The 15,298-nt window shown below is 73.1% G+C and overlaps 3 protein-coding genes across 8 annotated transcripts in view; 1 reads left to right on the forward strand and 2 right to left on the reverse strand.

Moving 5' to 3' along the window:
• Positions 1-17: 17 nt before the first annotated feature.
• Positions 18-2,077, reverse strand: MIOX (myo-inositol oxygenase). The gene is made up of 9 exons (XM_054631208.2): positions 1,922-2,077; positions 1,647-1,727; positions 1,287-1,449; positions 1,136-1,203; positions 935-1,044; positions 762-829; positions 436-485; positions 222-334; positions 18-126 (listed from the first exon to the last, which is right to left on the reverse strand). Exons 1-9 carry the CDS (start codon positions 2,075-2,077, stop codon positions 18-20), a joined length of 918 nt encoding a protein of 305 aa, XP_054487183.2.
• Positions 2,078-4,323: 2,246 nt separating this feature from the next.
• Positions 4,324-8,433, reverse strand: ADM2 (adrenomedullin 2). Its single transcript, XM_077179345.1, has 2 exons — positions 8,060-8,433; positions 4,324-6,647 (listed from the first exon to the last, which is right to left on the reverse strand). Exons 1-2 carry the CDS (start codon positions 8,149-8,151, stop codon positions 6,245-6,247), a joined length of 495 nt encoding a protein of 164 aa, XP_077035460.1. The 5' UTR covers positions 8,152-8,433; the 3' UTR covers positions 4,324-6,244.
• A 5,733-nt stretch (positions 8,434-14,166) lies between these two features.
• Positions 14,167-15,298, forward strand: part of SBF1 (SET binding factor 1) — a 62,958-nt gene continuing 61,826 nt past the window's right edge. For 4 of the 6 annotated variants that reach the window (XM_077179340.1, XM_077179341.1, XM_054631169.2 and 1 more), the window contains exon 1: positions 14,167-14,356. In XM_077179340.1, the coding sequence (XP_077035455.1) occupies positions 14,302-14,356 (55 nt within the window). In that variant the 5' untranslated portion in view covers positions 14,167-14,301. The remainder of the gene's footprint in view (positions 14,357-15,298) is intronic. The other 2 variants (XM_077179342.1, XM_054631171.2) reach the window with 1 other exon arrangement.

The following is a 15,298-nucleotide window of genomic DNA, read 5'->3' on the forward strand; positions in this document are numbered from 1 at the left end:
CCCGCAGGACAGGGGGGTCACCAGCAGAGCTGCCCCGGGCAGTATTTGTCGATGAGGCCCTGGTAGTAAGCGCGGAGCTGCTGCACGTCGGGCAGCTCCTCCTGCTTGGTGTACAGGTCAAACTTGCTGTGGGGGCAAACGGGGGGGGTCAGGGCGGGGGCTGCACCCCCCACAGGCCCGGGGGGGCTCGGCCGAGCCCCCAGCCCCTCCCGGGCACGCACTTGAGCTCCCGGAGCCAGGGCAGCATGCGGCGATCCTCCTCCGAGCACAGGTGCCCGTAGTCACCGTGGGCGTGCCAGGGGTAGAAGGAGTGGAAGCGAACCATGTAGAAGGCCTGGGGTGGGGGGGACGCAGGGTTAGGGTGCTCCCCCCCACAGCCCCAAACCTCCCGGGGGTCCCTGCCTGAGCACCCCCCCCTCCCCAGGCTGAGCTCACCTCCTTGGGCAGGGCGAAGTTGTTGAACTTCATCACTTGGTACATGTACTCTGAAAGGGGGGTGAGCGTGGGGAGGGGCTGAGCCCCGCTGGGGGGGACCCCGAGAGGTGCAGAGCCCCCCCAGGAGCTGCAGCCCCCCCAGAGTCGCAGAGCCCCCCCAGGAGCTGCAGCCCCCCCAAAGAGCAGCCCCTGCCCCACACCAAGGGCCGCAGTCCATGCAGAGGGGGCAATGGGGGGGTCAGCACAGCCCCTTTGGGGGGCACCCGGACCCCTTTGGGGCAGGGGGCCCTGCAGCCAGGAGGGAACCCCCGGCCCCCCAGACTCACCATCGTGGCCCCAGGACATGAGGACGTTGTCCAGGCCGCAGCCGGGCTGGTACATCCCGTACTCGGTGCTGGGGATGGGGTGGGAATTGAGGGGCTGGACCCCCCCCTCCCGCAGCATGGCCAGGCCGGGGGTGCAGCCCCCGCCCCCCAAACCCCCCCGGGGTCCCGCTCACCTGTACCGGGGGTCTCTGGTGTCGGGGTTCTCGTGGAAGGTGGAGTCCCCGTACACCACCGACTTCTGCACCTTGCAGCCCACCGGGAACGTGTCCCCGACCACGGCCCACTGCCGGGGGGCACGGGGGTCACAGCGCCCCCCGAGGGTCCCCCGGCCGCGGGGGGATCCCCCCGAGCCCCCTCCCCGCCGTGCCGCTCACCTGGGGCTCCCCGAACAGCACCAGCACCTTGCCCAGGTCGTGCAGGAGCCCCACGAGGTGGAACCAGTCTGGGGGCGAGCGGGGCCGTGTCAGCCCCGGGCCGGGACCCGGCGGGGCACAGGGCGCGGCAGAGGTCGGGCTCCGGCCCTACCTTTGTCGGGGTGCGCCCGGCGGATCCCCTCGGCCGTCTGGAAGGCGTGGAAGGAGTTGGGGAAATCCACGTCGGGGTCCGACTCGTCCACGAGCTGGTCCAGCAGCTCCAGCGCCTCCATCACGCTCATCCTCCGCTGCGAGCAGGAGCCGTACTGGGCGCTCTGGGGACACGCGACACGTGGGGACAGCGCCATCCCCTCCCCGGGGGGCCGGTGCCCCTCGGTGCCCCCAGCCGGGCTGGGATGGGGCGGCGGGGCTGGGTTTGGGGTGCGGGGGGGAAGGGCTGGGACAGCCCCGCCGCTGTGGTGGCACCGGGGGACAGGGGGTGGCGCCGGGGGTGGCCCGGGGCAGGTGGCACCTTCCTGCGGACGAACTCCACGGTCTGGTGCGTGTGCATGAGCCGGTAGGTGTTGAACACGCGGTCGATCAGCTTCCCCTCCTGCGGGGCAGCACCGGCGGCTGGGGGCGCGCCGGGGCTCCCCCCGTGTCCCCACACCCAGCCCGGGGTGCCCGAGCCCCCGGGGCTGCTCCGCCAGCAGGGCGGGACCCCCAGCGCGGCTCTGGGGACAGCCGGAGCCCCGGGAGCCGCCCGGTTTGGGACCCCCGCGCAGCCGGGACCCCCACTCCACTCACGGTGTAGTTGCGGAGCTCGCTCTTGGCCTCGCCGGGCTGGGGCTCCGCGGAGCTGTCGGGGTCCTGCGGGGACGGGGGCTCAGGGGGACCCGCGTGGGCACCGCGGCACAGGGACAGGGACAGGGACAGGGGACCGGAGCGGCTCAGGGGCCCCATCCTGCCCGGGTAATGTGGGACAGGGACAGAGGGGTCAGGGGCCCCATCCTGCCCCAGCCCGGGTAATGTGGGATGGGGACAGGGGATAGGGATAGAGGGGATCAAGGGTCCTGTCCCGCTCCTCTGGCCGAGGCTCTGCAGGACAGGGGCAGGAGGTTGGGAACAGGGGGACACTGGCACCAAGGAGAGACCTGGTCGGGCGGGATCACATTGTCACACAATGTCCCACACTATCACACACCGCCACACAATGTCACACTTTGTCACACGGTGTCGCACCCTATCACACACTATGTCACACGGTGTCACACACTATCTATCACGGTGTCACACGGTGTCACAATCACCACGCACTGTCCGTCCCCGGGGCACAGACGGACCTGGGGCTGCCATCCTCGATCCCTGGGGGGGTCCAGCCCCGGCTGTCCCTCGGTGGGGACACCAGTCCGGGGGGCCCTGTTGGGGGTCTCTGCCCAGCCCCACGGGTGCTGTGGGACACCCCCCGGGCTGGCCCTGTCCCCCCAACCCCACCCAGGGTGGGGAGCAGCTCCCCATAGCCTCGGGACCCCCTGGGCTGGGACCCTTTGGGGTGGGGTGGCACCTCCCAGCAGGGGTGACATGGCCAAGGGGTCTCCTCTGCCCCCTGGGTTTGGGGAGGCCCGGGTGTGTCTGTCCCCCCTCCCAGGTGTGTCTGTCCCCCCATCCCAGGTGTGTCTGTCCCCCCCCAGGTGTGTCTGTCCCCCCCTCCCAGGTGTGTCTGTCCCCCCATCCCAGGTGTGTCTGTCCCCCCCAGGTGTGTCTGTCCCCCCCTCCCAGGTGTGTCTGTCCCCCCCAGGTGTGTCTGTCCCCCCCTCCCAGGTGTGTCTGTCCCCCCCTCCCAGGTGTGTCTGTCCCCCCCAGGTGTGTCTGTCCCCCCCTCCCAGGTGTGTCTGTCCCCCCATCCCAGGTGTGTCTGTCCCCCCCCAGGTGTGTCTGTCCCCCCATCCCAGGTGTGTCTGTCCCCCCCAGATGTGTCTGTCCCCCCATCCCAGGTGTGTCTGTCCCCCCCTCCCAGGTGTGTCTGTCCCCCGGTGGAGGCCCCCGCCCCACTCACCTCCTGCAGGCCGCTCATGCTGGGTCTGGGGGCTCCGGGGCTGGGGGTGGCCGCCGCAGCCCCGCTTTTATGGCGGGGGTGGCGCGGGGGGCCCGCCCGGCCCCGCGGGGACAATCGGTGACAATCGGTGACAATCGGTGACCAGTTAACCCGCCCCGGTTAATGTTTGACCCCGCGCCCGCCCGGAGGGGGCTGGGGGACCCCCGGGTGGGGCCGCGGAGTGACCCCGCAGGGACACGGGAACAGAACGGACCCTGGGGACGGGGGCACAGCGGGGACACCGGGATGGCGCTGCCCCGTGGAGGCGATGGCGCGGGTGTGACCGGGCACGGCCCGGGCTGGCACGGCTGACAGGGCACGGGTGGGCACGGCCAGACATGGGCACGTGTGGGCACAGGCACGGCGGGACAGGGCAGGGACACAGCCGGGCAAAGGGGTCACACACACACACACACACACACACACACACACACACACACACGTGTGTGTCCCCACTGTCCCCACAGCCCCGTGGACACAGCCCCCGCCTGTCACCTCCTGCCCCTGAGGGACCCAACACCTGTCCCTGGACACGGCTGCCCCTCGCCCACCCCCTGCCCCATCCCTGTGGGATCACTGTGCCCCATCCCTGCCCCATCCCTATGGGATCACTGTGCCCCATCCCTGCCCCATCCCCATGGGATCACTGTGCCTCATCCCCATGGGATCACTGTGCCCCATCCCTGCCCCATCCCCATGGGATCACTGTGCCCCATCCCATAGCCCATCCCCATGGGATCACTGTGCCCCATCCCTGCCTCATCCCCATGGGATCACTGTGCCCCATCCCTGCCCCATCCCCATGGGATCACTGTGCCCCATCCCATAGCCCATCCCCATGGGATCACTGTGCCCCATCCCTGCCCCATCCCCAGGGGATCACTGTGCCTCTCTGCATGGGATCACTGTGCCCCATCCCTGCCCCATCCCTATGGGATCACTGTGCCCCATCCCTGCCCTGTCCCTATGGGATCACTGTGCCTCCTCCCCATGGGATCACTGTGTCCCATCCCTATGGGATCACTGTGCCCCATCCCATATCCCGTCCCCATGGGATCACCACCCTCCACCCCTGCCCCATCCCCATGGGATCACCACGCTCCATCCCAGCTCCTCCTCACACGCTTTGTTTATTCCACACAAACCAGGATTCCCAGGAAGCAGCGACCTGGCCCAGGGTGGGTCAGGCACCCACCAGGCTCAGCAGGGGCACCCAGGGGAGGGGACAAAGGCCTGGGCACCCTCGTGCCCCTCAGGTCCCCCAGCGCCCCTCAGCAGCTCCATGGGATTTAGGAAGTCCTGGGACACCTGTGGGGATGGACACCCAGGGGACATCCTGTCCTGAAACTGGGACACCCAGGGACAGGCACCCAGGGGCAGCTGTGTTGGTGTGGCACCCAGGGGACGTCCTGTCCCAGAACCTCCCGGGACACCCAGGGGCGATGGAGAATGGGGGCTGGGGAGCTCCTGGGAGGATTGGGGTGCTCTGGGGATGGGGTGCTCTGGGAATGGGGTGCTCTGAGAATAGGGTGTTCCTGGGAAGAGGGTGTTCCCAGCAATGGGGTGCTCTGGGAATAGGGTGTTCCTGAGAATGGGGTGCTCTGGGGGGAACAGGCACATTCCTGTGGGACTGGGAATGCTCTGGGAATGGGGGTGCCCCGGGAATGGGGGTGCTCTGGGAATGGGGGTGCTCTGGGAATTGGGGTGCTCTGGGAATGGGGTGCTTTGGGAATGGGGGTGCTTTGGGAATGGGGTGCCCCGGGAATGGGGTGCTCTGGGAATGGGGGTGCTCTGGGAATGGGGTGCTCTGGGAATGGGGGTGCTTTGGGAATGGGGGTGCCCCGGGAATGGGGTGTTCCTGGGAATGGGGTGCTCTGGGAATGGGGGTGCTCTGGGAATTGGGGTGCTCTGGGAATGGGGTGCTCTGGGAATGGGGGTGCTCTGGGAATGGGGTTCTCTGGGAATGGGGGTGCTCCTGGGAGGCCAGGGCTGTTCGGGAGGGAATGGGGGTGCTGCTCTTGGGGGGCTGCTTAAGCTGCTCCCAGGAGGGGGTGGGACAGTCACCTGGGGTCACACATCCCTGTCCCACCGGGCCATGGGGTGACAGCCCTGGGGGTGACAGCAGCACCCCGGGGTGACAGGGATGTCACACGTGTCCCCTCGTGTCCATGGGCCACCAGCCGATGTGGGCACCCACTGAGCCCTGTGGGGACGCAGTGTGGGGGTGCAGCAGGGGGCAGGGTTGGACAGGACAGGGCCAGGAGCGGGGACAGGTCCAGGACAGGCAGCAGTGGGGCACAGGACCCCAACCTTTCCGCGGCCCCCCACATTTGGGGACATCTCCCTGTGGCCAGCTCCTGCTGGGCTGTGGGTGACACAGGCTGGGACAAGGAGCCAGGGGAGGGGACAATATTCACACTGAGGAATTTGTCCTGGGAAGGTGCCAGCCCCAACCAGGACCCCCAGGTGGGGACGTTGCTGGGGCTGCCCTGTCCCCCAGGCCGGAGCGGGGTCCCTGTGCCCTGTCCTTGCGGGGCTCCCGCAGCCCCCGTGTCACCCTGGGGAAGTTCTGGGGCGCTGGGGGTGCCCCGGGGGGCTCCGGGGGTGCCACGGCCGGCACGGGAACGCTGAGTCAGCCGGAGCGTCTTGCACAAGGCGCCGGTGCTGCTGCGGTCAGCGGGATTCCCGGTGGCCCTTGGACCTGGCCCGCACAGACTGACCGCTGCCAGCCAGCACGGGTCACCACGGGCCACCACCAGCCACCAGGGGCCACTCTGAGCCACCGAGAGTCACTACGGGCCAGCACCGGTCACCGTGAGTCGCTCCGGGCCACCGCCAGTCTCTGGGGCCACCGCCAGTCTCTGGGGCCACCACGGATCCCGTTGGGTCATCGCGGGCCACCGGCAGTCCCGCGGTGCCGCTGCAGCTCCTGTCCGTCCCTGGCCACCCCGGTGCTCCGTCAGGAGGTTCCGGCGCCCGGAGGAGCCCGCGGCGGTGCTTGGGGGGTCCCGCGGGGCGGGGGCGCGCCCCCCCCCTCAGCCGTAGCTGTGGGGGCTGTTGGGGTTCATGGGGGACGAGTCGCGGCGGCCCGACTGTCCCCGCAGCTGCCACAGGCGGTGGCTCAGGTTCTGCACCTGGCAGGTGCCCAGCACGCAGCCCACCCGCACCAGGTGCGCCCCGGCGTGCCGGCGGCCCCGGGCGGCCCGGGGGTCCCACCGGGGGTCCCGCCGGGGGTCCCGCCGTCGGTCGTGCCGCAGGATGAGGCGCCGGACGTGCCACGGCGGCGGCCGCGGGGCGGGCGGGCGGTGCCGGGGGGCGACCCACGGGCCGTGCCGGGGAACCGGGGCTCGGTGCCGCAGGGGCCCGACGGGCTGCGGGGCCGGGGCGTCTCCGGGGAGAGCGGGGATCCGCGCCGGGGGGCTCCGCGCCGGGGGGGCCCTGCAGGAGGGAAGGGACACGGTCAGGAGGCACAGCTGCGGCTCCCGGGCTCTGCTGGGGGGGAACCGGGCAACGCCGAGCCCGGAGCCAGCGCTGAGCCCGGGGCTTCCGGAGGGGCGGAGGAGGAGGAGGAGAAGGAGGAGGAGGAGGAGGAGGAGGAAGCAGCCGCTACCTGCAGGCACACACGTACCCCGAGCACACGGACACGTGTCCCGCACACACGACACCTCCGGGCAGCCGCCGGTCCCGCCGGAGCCCCCCCGGCTCCCCCCGCTCCGCCCACCCCGTTCCCACGTGCCCCGGCCCCGGCACCCACGCCCGAGCCCCGGGCACCCGCGGGGGGGTCCGGCCTCGGTGCCACCACCTCGGTGCCACCACCTCGGTGCCACCACCCGCCCCGTGCCTCAGTGCCCCTGTCCCGCGACACCTTTCCCTCAGGGGACCCCTCCTCAGTTCCAAGGAGCTTGGAGCTTTTGGTTCTGTGTCCCGCCCTTCTCTTTTTCCTTTCTTTTAACATTTCCTCCCCATTTCAACCCTCGTCCCGCGCCCCACGGGCCCCCAGCCCAGCCCAGCCACGGCAGGGGTGCCCGGCGGGGTCGGGGTGCCCCGGTGCCCCCCACCCACGGCGGTGCCAGGGCTGCTCCCCCCGCACGCCCCGAGCCAGGCGGGGATCCCCGGGCGCCGGGACCGGCCCGGACGCGCTCCCCGAGCAGGGACGCGAACCCGCACGTGCGGGGCGTGCACACGCACACGGGGGGGGGCGGCCCGACCCCAGGGACCCCCCCGGGCCCCCACAGCGGCCACGGGCACCCCCGAGATCCCGCACACACAAAATCTCTGTCCCGGCGTGTGCCAACCCCCGCGGCTCTGGCACACCTGGCACACCTGGCGCACCTTTGCACACTTTGGCACACCTGGCACACCTTGGCACACCTGGCACATCTCGCACACCTTGGCACACCTGGCACCTCCCGCACCCCCGGGGGTGCCCCCGGTGCCCCCAGCGCTCACGGCGGGGGCCGGGACCCAGCGCACCCCGCCCGGTACTGCGTCCCCGGGGTGGGGGCCCGGTAGGAGACGCTGCCCCGGGACCCCCCCAGACCCCATCCCGGGGGGAACGGGGAGCGCGCGGAGCTGGGGGGCGGGCAGGGGGTGCGGGAGAAGGGGTGCGGGGAAAGGAGGTGCGGGCGGGCAGAACGAGCGGGGAGGGGTTCGGCAGGGGCGAGGGCGGGAATCGCCCCGGGCAGGGGGCTCCGGAGGGGTCCGGGCAGGGATGGGAGCGGGGGGCGCGGGCAGGGAGTGAAGGCAGGGATCGGGGCAGGGATCGGGGCAGGGATCGGGGCAGGGATCGGGGCAGGGATCGGGCAGGGATCGGGGCAGGGATCGGGCAGGGATCGGGCAGGGTCCCTCACCTGCGCGGCGGCAGGGCCCGGCCGTGGGGCAGCTCCAGCAGGCACAGCGCGAAGCTGACGCAACCCAGCGCCAGCGGGGCCGGGGCTCGCATGGCCGGACGGGACGGGACGAGCGGCGGCGGCTGCGGGAGGCACGGGGAGGGTGGCTCGGCGGGGGGGTCGCGCTGGGGTCCGGCTCCAGATCGCAGCCCCCTTCTGGTCCTGCCCCCGCTCCGCTCCCTGCCTGTGCCGCAGCCGGGGGCGGCGCGGGGTCCCGGCGGTGCCTGAGCGGGACCGGGCTGCGCTGCCTCGGGCTCGGCTCTGTCCCCGCTCGGCGCTGCCGCTCCCCGCCCCGGCCCAGGTTAAATATCGCCGGGGCCGGCAGGCGGGAGGAGCCCAACGGGACGGGAGGAGCCGCGGGCGGGAGCAGGAGCAGCCCCGCACCGCCCTCGGCTCCGCACCGGCCCCGCACCTTCCCGGCCCCGCAGCGCTCCCGCGACCCCCAAGTCCCGCAGCGCCCCAGCCCCGCACTGCCCCATCCCAGCCCCGCACTGCCCCTGTCAGCCCCGCACTGCCCCATTCCAGCCCCGCACTGCCCCATTCCAGCCCCACACTGCCCATCCCAGCCCCGCACTGCCCCTGCCAGCCCCGCACTGCCCCTGCCAGCCCCGCACTGCCCCATCCCAGCCCCGCACTGCCCCTGTCAGCCCCGCACTGCCCCATTCCAGCCCCGCACTGCCCCATCCCAGCCCCGCACTGCCCCATTCCAGCCCCACACTGCCCATCCCAGCCCCGCACTGCCCCTGCCAGCCCCGCACTGCCCCATTCCAGCCCCGCACTGCCCCTGCCAGCCCCGCACTGCCCATCCCAGCCCCGCACTGCCCCATTCCAGCCCCACACTGCCCCTGCCAGCCCCGCACTGCCCATCCCAGCCCCGCACTGCCCCATCCCAGCCCCGCACTGCCCCTGCCAGCCCCGCACTGCCCCATCCCAGCCCCGCACTGCCCATCCCAGCCCCGCACTGCCCCTGCCAGCCCCGCACTGCCCATCCCAGCCCCGCACTGCCCCTCCCAGCCCCGCACTGCCCATCCCAGCCCCGCACTGCCCCATCCCAGCCCCGCACTGCCCATCCCAGCCCCGCACTGCCCCATCCCAGCCCCGCACTGCCCCTGCCAGCCCCGCACTGCCCCATTCCAGCCCCGCACAGCCCATCCCAGCCCCGCACTGCCCATCCCAGCCCCGCACTGCCCCTGCCAGCCCCGCACTGTCCCTGCCAGCCCCCCACTGCCCCTGCCAGCCCCGCACTGCCCCATCCCAGCCCCGCACTGCCCCCGGGCCCCTCGGCCCCGCGCCCCCTTCGCACCTTCCCTGGCACCGCCCCAGCCCCGCAGCCCCCGGGGGCCGAGCCCGCCCCGAGCCTCGCCCCGGTACCGCACGTACCCGGCCCCTTCGGCCCCGCTGCTCCCGGGACGTTCCCGGCTCGGGGCCGGGTCTGGGGAGCGGCCCCGGGGCCGGGCTGGGCTGGGCTGGGGGACCCCTCTGGGGGGCAGAGGGACGGGGCTGGGCCGGGACTGTTGGGGGGTCTGGCAGCCCCCGGCCGGGCTGGGTCCGGGCTGCCCCGTGTGCCCCGTGCCACGTCGCGCCGGGCCCTGCCAAGCCCGGCCGTGCCCTCCCGCCCGGCACCCCCGGGCACCCCGGCACCCCCCAGTGCAGCCCAGTGCCCCAGCAGCGACAGCTGCAGGTGCCCCCCGGGCCCCTCGGGGGGCAGCGCCACCCCCGGTGCTGCCAGGGCTGATTCCGTGTTTAAAGCATCACATGGGGCCTTGCAGAACAACCGAGGAATGTAAATCCGCAGGGATCAGACCGGCCCCGCTCCCGCCGGGCAGCAGCTCCCCCAAACCGGGCTCCTGGGGTCCCGGGGGGCTCCTGGGGGGCTGCTCCTGAGCTGGGCAGGGGAGGGGTCCCCACAGCTTCCCTCGCTGGGACCCCCGGCCGGGACCCCCACCCCTGCTCGGGGCCGGAGCTCCCGGTGGGATCGGGGGAGGCCCCCCCAGCACCCCCGGGGGCCCGAGGCGGCCCGGAGCCCGGGGCTGGGGGTTCCCGCTCCCCCCGGCGCGGCTTCCCCAGGCCGAGGGCCGGGGGCCTCCGCGTGCCCGGAATCGCTGGGATTCTTCCGCATTATCGGGACACAAAGGCTCCACACACCCGGCCCCGTGCGGGGGGATTTGGGGCAGCACCTGATCCCGGCGCGGGGGGGACGGGCGGGGGCGGCGGACGCGGCCCTGAGCGGGGCGGGGCGGGGGGGGCACGGCCGGGCCCCGCCGCGACCCCCGGTGCCGCCCGGCTCCCGGGGAATCCCTGCCGCGGTGCGGGCTCTGCCGCTGGGCTGCCCCAGCGAGAGGGAAAACCCGGCTCAAAACAAGGCCGAGAGCCGCGGGCGGGGGACGCGGGACACCCCGGGCCCTCCGACCCCCGCCCCGAGCCCAACGCCGCCACCGCGGTGTCCCCACGGCCGCGCCCGCGGGTGTCACCCCGTGGCTCTGGGGCGCGGGTCTCGGAGGTGACATCTGTCCCACAGCGACCCCAGGGCCATCCCGGGCTCCGGGCTGGGCTCCCCTCCCAGGCCCTTGTGCGGGTGCCCGTGCCGGGCAGGGCCAGCCGCTGTCACCCCCGGGGACAAAACCGTGTCACCAGGGTGAGTGTCACCAGAATCACGAGGAGGGGGCTCTGGGGACACCGCAGGGGTGCAGCTGAGCCCCCGGGCCCGCAGCACGGGCAGGAGCCGTTTCCCTACCCTCCTCCTCCTCAGGGATCACCACCCCTGGGGCACAGGGAGGGACCCCGGGCGCTGCCCGGTCGCGGGGGGTGACAGATGTCCCCTCACGGCCACCCCGGTACGGGTGACCGCCGGAGCCACCCCGGGAGCTGCTGCCACCCGCTCCTGCCACAGCTGGACCCGCACCGGGAGCTGCCGTCCCCGGGTCACCTCATCTGTCCCCGGGGCCCGGCAGCGCTTTCCCTCTCCCTCTTCCTCTCCCTCTTCCTCTCCGCTGGCTCCCGGCCCTGGGAACCCAGGAGAAGTTTTAATTAGCTTAATTGCCTGCTGGCTGAGGCCCCGGGGACAGCCCCGCTCCGGGCACCCGCTCCCCAAAAAGCTCCCCTGGGTGCTGGGACCCCCCGAGCAGCACCCGGGGGGCGGGGGGTACAGCCGGGACCCCCAAACCGAGCAGCCGCTACCCCATCCCTGAGCCCACCGGGACACCCGAGGTGGCCTCACACGGCCCCGGAGCCGTGTCCCGCTGGGCAGCGGGGACAGGGACACTCCGCGACACCGGGCTCCGTGTCCGGGCCGCGGGAACGGCCGGGAACTGCCGGGAGAGGGGAGGAACCGCGTCCTCCAGCCTGCGGACACCTCAGTGTCACCAGGGTCCCCATTGTCACCAGCATCCCCAGTGCTCCCAGTGTCCCCAGCATCTCCAGGAACGCCAGCAACCCCCAGCGTCCCCAGAGTCCCCAGTGTCCCCAGCAGCAGCTCTTGCCCGAGAGGATCCCGGGCACACGGCACGACCGGGCTCTGCACGTGCCTCGTGTCCCCGTGCCCGTGCCCCGTTCCTGTCCCCGTGCCCGTGTCCTGCTCTCCCCGTGCCCGCTGCTGCCCCTGCGGGTCCCGCACAGCCCCTGCTGCCGTGTCACCGCTGCCACCACGGCCCGCGGCACCGCCAGCCGCCACCGGGCCCTGCAGTGCCACCCCTGCGGTGCCAGTGCCAGCCCCGCGGTGCCAGAGCCACCCCTGCAGTGCCAGTGCCACGCCTGCGGTGCCGATGCCACCCCTGCGGTGTCAGAGCCACCCCTGCGGTGCCAGTGCCACCCCTTTGCTGCCAGAGCCACTCCTGCGGTGCCAGTGCCACCCCTGCGGTGCCAGTGCCACCCCTTTGCTGTCAGTGTCACCCCCGCGGTGTCAGATCCACCCCTGCTGTGCCAGTGCCACCCCCGCGGTGTCAGAGCCACCCCTGCGGTGCCGGTGCCACCCCTGCGGTCCCGACCCCGCCGGTGCAGACCCCAGCGGTGTCGCCGTGCCCGTCCCACCCTGGCACAGGCGCGGTCACAGCCGCACGGTCCCGGGCGCTGCCAGGCTGGATCAGCCCGGTTTTCCCGTTCCCGGCCTCCGGCGCCGCTCCGGTCCCACGTCCCCGCTGTCACCTTTGCCGGGTAGCCGTCCCTCGGGCTGTCCCCGGGCGGTCACCCTGCTGGTGGCCCCGTGTCACTGTCCCACGGGGTCACAGCGGCTGTCCCCCGCTCTGCCCGCACAGCCCCCCGTGCTCCCTGCAGACCGGGTTCCGGGTGTGGCTCCGTGCAGGGGACTCGGGGACACAGGGATGTGGGGACACGGGGATGTGGGGACACGGGGACACAGGGACACGGAGATGAGGGGACACGGGGATGCGGGGATTCAGGGACACGGGGATGCGGGGACGTGGGGATGCGGGGACACGGGCACGGCCACCCCGGTGCCAGGCCGCACCTGGCCGATGGCCGAGCCAGTCTGCAATGGACACATGGCACAGGGACACCTGCGGCTCGGTGCCACCACCGGTCACCGTTTGCCCACCCCGCGGGTGTCCCCAGGAGCCGCCCTGGTACAGCCCTGCCCGGGGCGGGCCCGGCGCGGGGCACTGGGGGTCTCTGCGCGGCCGTGCCCGGCGGGCGCGGCGGGGCCGGTGCCCGGCACGGAGCCAGCCGTGTCCCGACACGCCGCACATGTCCCGACACGCCGCACATGTCCCGACACGCGGCGGGGCCGGGCGGGAGGCGCAAGGCCCGGGCAGGGTTGCATCACCCCCGGCCGGGTGCGGGCTGCGGGCTGCGGGGAGACCCCGCTCGGGGGGTGCCGGGACCGGCCGCGCACCCCGGGATCCCCCCAGGCCGGGGGGTGAACCCCAGGGCCGGGGATGGGGATGCCCTGGGCTGGCCCTGCCCGGGGACGCCGCGGGGACGCCGGGGCTGAGCCAGGGCTGCGGGAGCTGCCGCTGCTGCCGGGGCTCTGCCCGGACCCCGGCGCCCCTCGGGCCGCCCCCATCCCCACCCCACGTCCCGCTCCCGTGGCGGTGGGGATCGGGAGCTCCGATGGGCGATCCCCGGCTCGGCAGCGGCCGTGCCCCGGCCGGGGGCACCGGGGCGGGTCCTGCCCGGGTCCCGGGTGTGTCCTGGGCCTGGCACGGACCAGCTCCGGGACGGGACAGGACGGGACTTAACGGGACGGGCACAGCGGCAGTACGGGCACTGCTCGGGCCGACCCCAGCCCCCGGAGGAACGGCACTGGACCCGCGCTGCCCACGCGGCCCTGCGGCCACCGCCACCCTCGGGCAGGGCCCCGCTGTCCCCGGCGGAGGGGTGGCACGGAGCCCCGAGTGCCGGGGACACCACGGGATGGGGACACCGAGCCTCAGGGTCGTGTCTTGGAGGTCACATCTGTGTGTGGGGACACATCTGTGTGTGGGATAACACCTGTGTGAGGTCACACCTGTGTGTGGGGTCACACCTGTGTATGTGGGGACACCTCTGTGTGTGGGATAACACGTGTGTGGGGTCACACTTGTGTGTGGGGGACACCTCTGTGTATGTGGGGACACCTCTGTGTGTGGGATAACACCTGTGTGGGGTCACACCTGTGTGTGGGGTCACACCCGAGTGGGATCACACCTGCGGGGTCCTTTCCCGGGGGACTGTGTGCAATGGCGGTCGTGTACAACCTGTGGGCACCCTGGGGGCCGTGCACACCTGCGGGGGTCTGTGCTCACGGGGGGTGTCCCCCTGCATCCGGAGGGTCCCCACACGTGTGTCCGTGCACACTCGGGGACGGGCCCGCACACCCCGGGATGGCCCCGCACACCCCTGGATGTCCCCATACCCCGGGATGTCCCCATACCCCGGGATGTCCCCGTGTCCCCCCCACTCCCGGACCCTCCCCCCATCCCGGGGAAGCCCCTCGCCCGGCTCCGCCCCATCCAATCAGGCCCCGCCCACTCCGTGGCCGGCCCCGCCCTTCAGCTCTCGGCCAATGGGAGGCGCAGCCCCTCCCGCCCGCAGCCAATGGGAGGCGCGGCCCCGCCCCCCGCGGCGGCCGGCGCTGGCGCAGGCGCGGTGCGCGCGGGGCCAAGATGGCGGCGGCGGCGGGCGGTGGGCGCGGGCGGGCGGCGGCGCCCTGAGGAGCCGAGCGCGGCCTCGCGGGGCTCCCGGGGCCGGCCCGGGCCGCCCCCGCCGCCATGGCCCGCCTGGCCGACTACTTCGTGCTCGTGGGATACGACCCCGGCAAGCGCGGTGAGCGGCGGAGGGACGCGGGGGGGCCGGGCCCGCGCGGGGCCGCCCCGGCCGGGGCTGCGGGGCCGAGGCCGTGCGGTGGGCGCGGGGCCGGGGCCGCGGGGTGAGCCCGGGCCGGGGGTGCGGGGCGGCGGGGCAGGGTGGTCCTGGACCCGGACGGGGCTGTGGGGCCATCCCGGGCGTGCGGGGTGAGCCGGGCCGGGGGTGCGGAGCCGTGGCGGGGCCGCGGGGCCGTGGCCGGTGCCGGGCCGGGCAGCACCGGGCCGTTCTCAGCCCGCCGTGAAGCCGCTCTGAGCGGCCCCCGGGAAGCTCCCGGCAGCCGGAGCCGCCCCTGCGCGGCTCGGCGCGTTCACGGTTTGGGTGTTTTCGGTCTGTCTCCCTCCCCCGCCGTGCGCGGGCTGTCACCGCTCCGGAAACATCGGCTGCGCCTGGGGGGGCACTGCTGTCCTCGGCCTGCTCCCCCTGCGCATCTCAGCCCCGGCCATGGGACGGGCTGCTCCCAGTCCTGCTTCCAGTGGGCACCCACCGACCCTGCCCGGGATGGGGGGCTGTGCCCCCAGCCCCATTCCCTGCGAGGGGGGGCTGCACCCCCAGCCTCATTCTCCGGGCACCCACTGCCCCCTCGGGCAGGTCCTCGTGCCCTCCCTCAGACGCTCCTGACCCCCAGATCTGTGGGATGTCCCACAGTTTCCCTGTCCTCTCTTGCATCCTTGCTCGCTGTCAGGTGATGCTGTTGGTTGTGGTTGTGGGGTGTTCCTTGTTGTGGCTTTAGGGTCTCTTCCCATCGTGTTTCCTTCTTGTTCCTGCCCCCAGAGCTGTCGGGGCAAACGAGCTTTGGCAGCGTCACAGAGGAGGTGAAGTGCCCTAAAATCAGGAAATGAGGCCTTTGCTGCAGAACCCCCCTCTCGAGTGTCTGTTCCCACCTGGCACACTCCCAGGCTG

Source organism: Agelaius phoeniceus, chromosome 5 (assembly GCF_051311805.1).
Source record: "Agelaius phoeniceus isolate bAgePho1 chromosome 5, bAgePho1.hap1, whole genome shotgun sequence".
NCBI lineage: Eukaryota > Metazoa > Chordata > Aves > Passeriformes > Icteridae > Agelaius > Agelaius phoeniceus.

Excerpts from the sequence above, each read along its gene's own strand:
- MIOX (XM_054631208.2), bottom strand. The coding sequence starts at position 2,077 with ATGGGGCCCCTGAGCCGCTCCGGTCCCCTGTCCCTGTCCCTGTCCCTG. Across the intron at positions 1,728-1,921 it reads GCGAGCTCCGCAACTACACC|GAGGGGAAGCTGATCGACCG; the intron begins GTGAGTGGAGTG and ends GCTGCCCCGCAG. Across the intron at positions 1,450-1,646 it reads TGGAGTTCGTCCGCAGGAAG|AGCGCCCAGTACGGCTCCTG; the intron begins GTGCCACCTGCC and ends GCGTGTCCCCAG.
- ADM2 (XM_077179345.1), bottom strand. The coding sequence starts at position 8,151 with ATGCGAGCCCCGGCCCCGCTGGCGCTGGGTTGCGTCAGCTTCGCGCTG. Across the intron at positions 6,648-8,059 it reads CGGGCCCTGCCGCCGCGCAG|GGCCCCCCCGGCGCGGAGCC; the intron begins GTGAGGGACCCT and ends TCCCTCCTGCAG.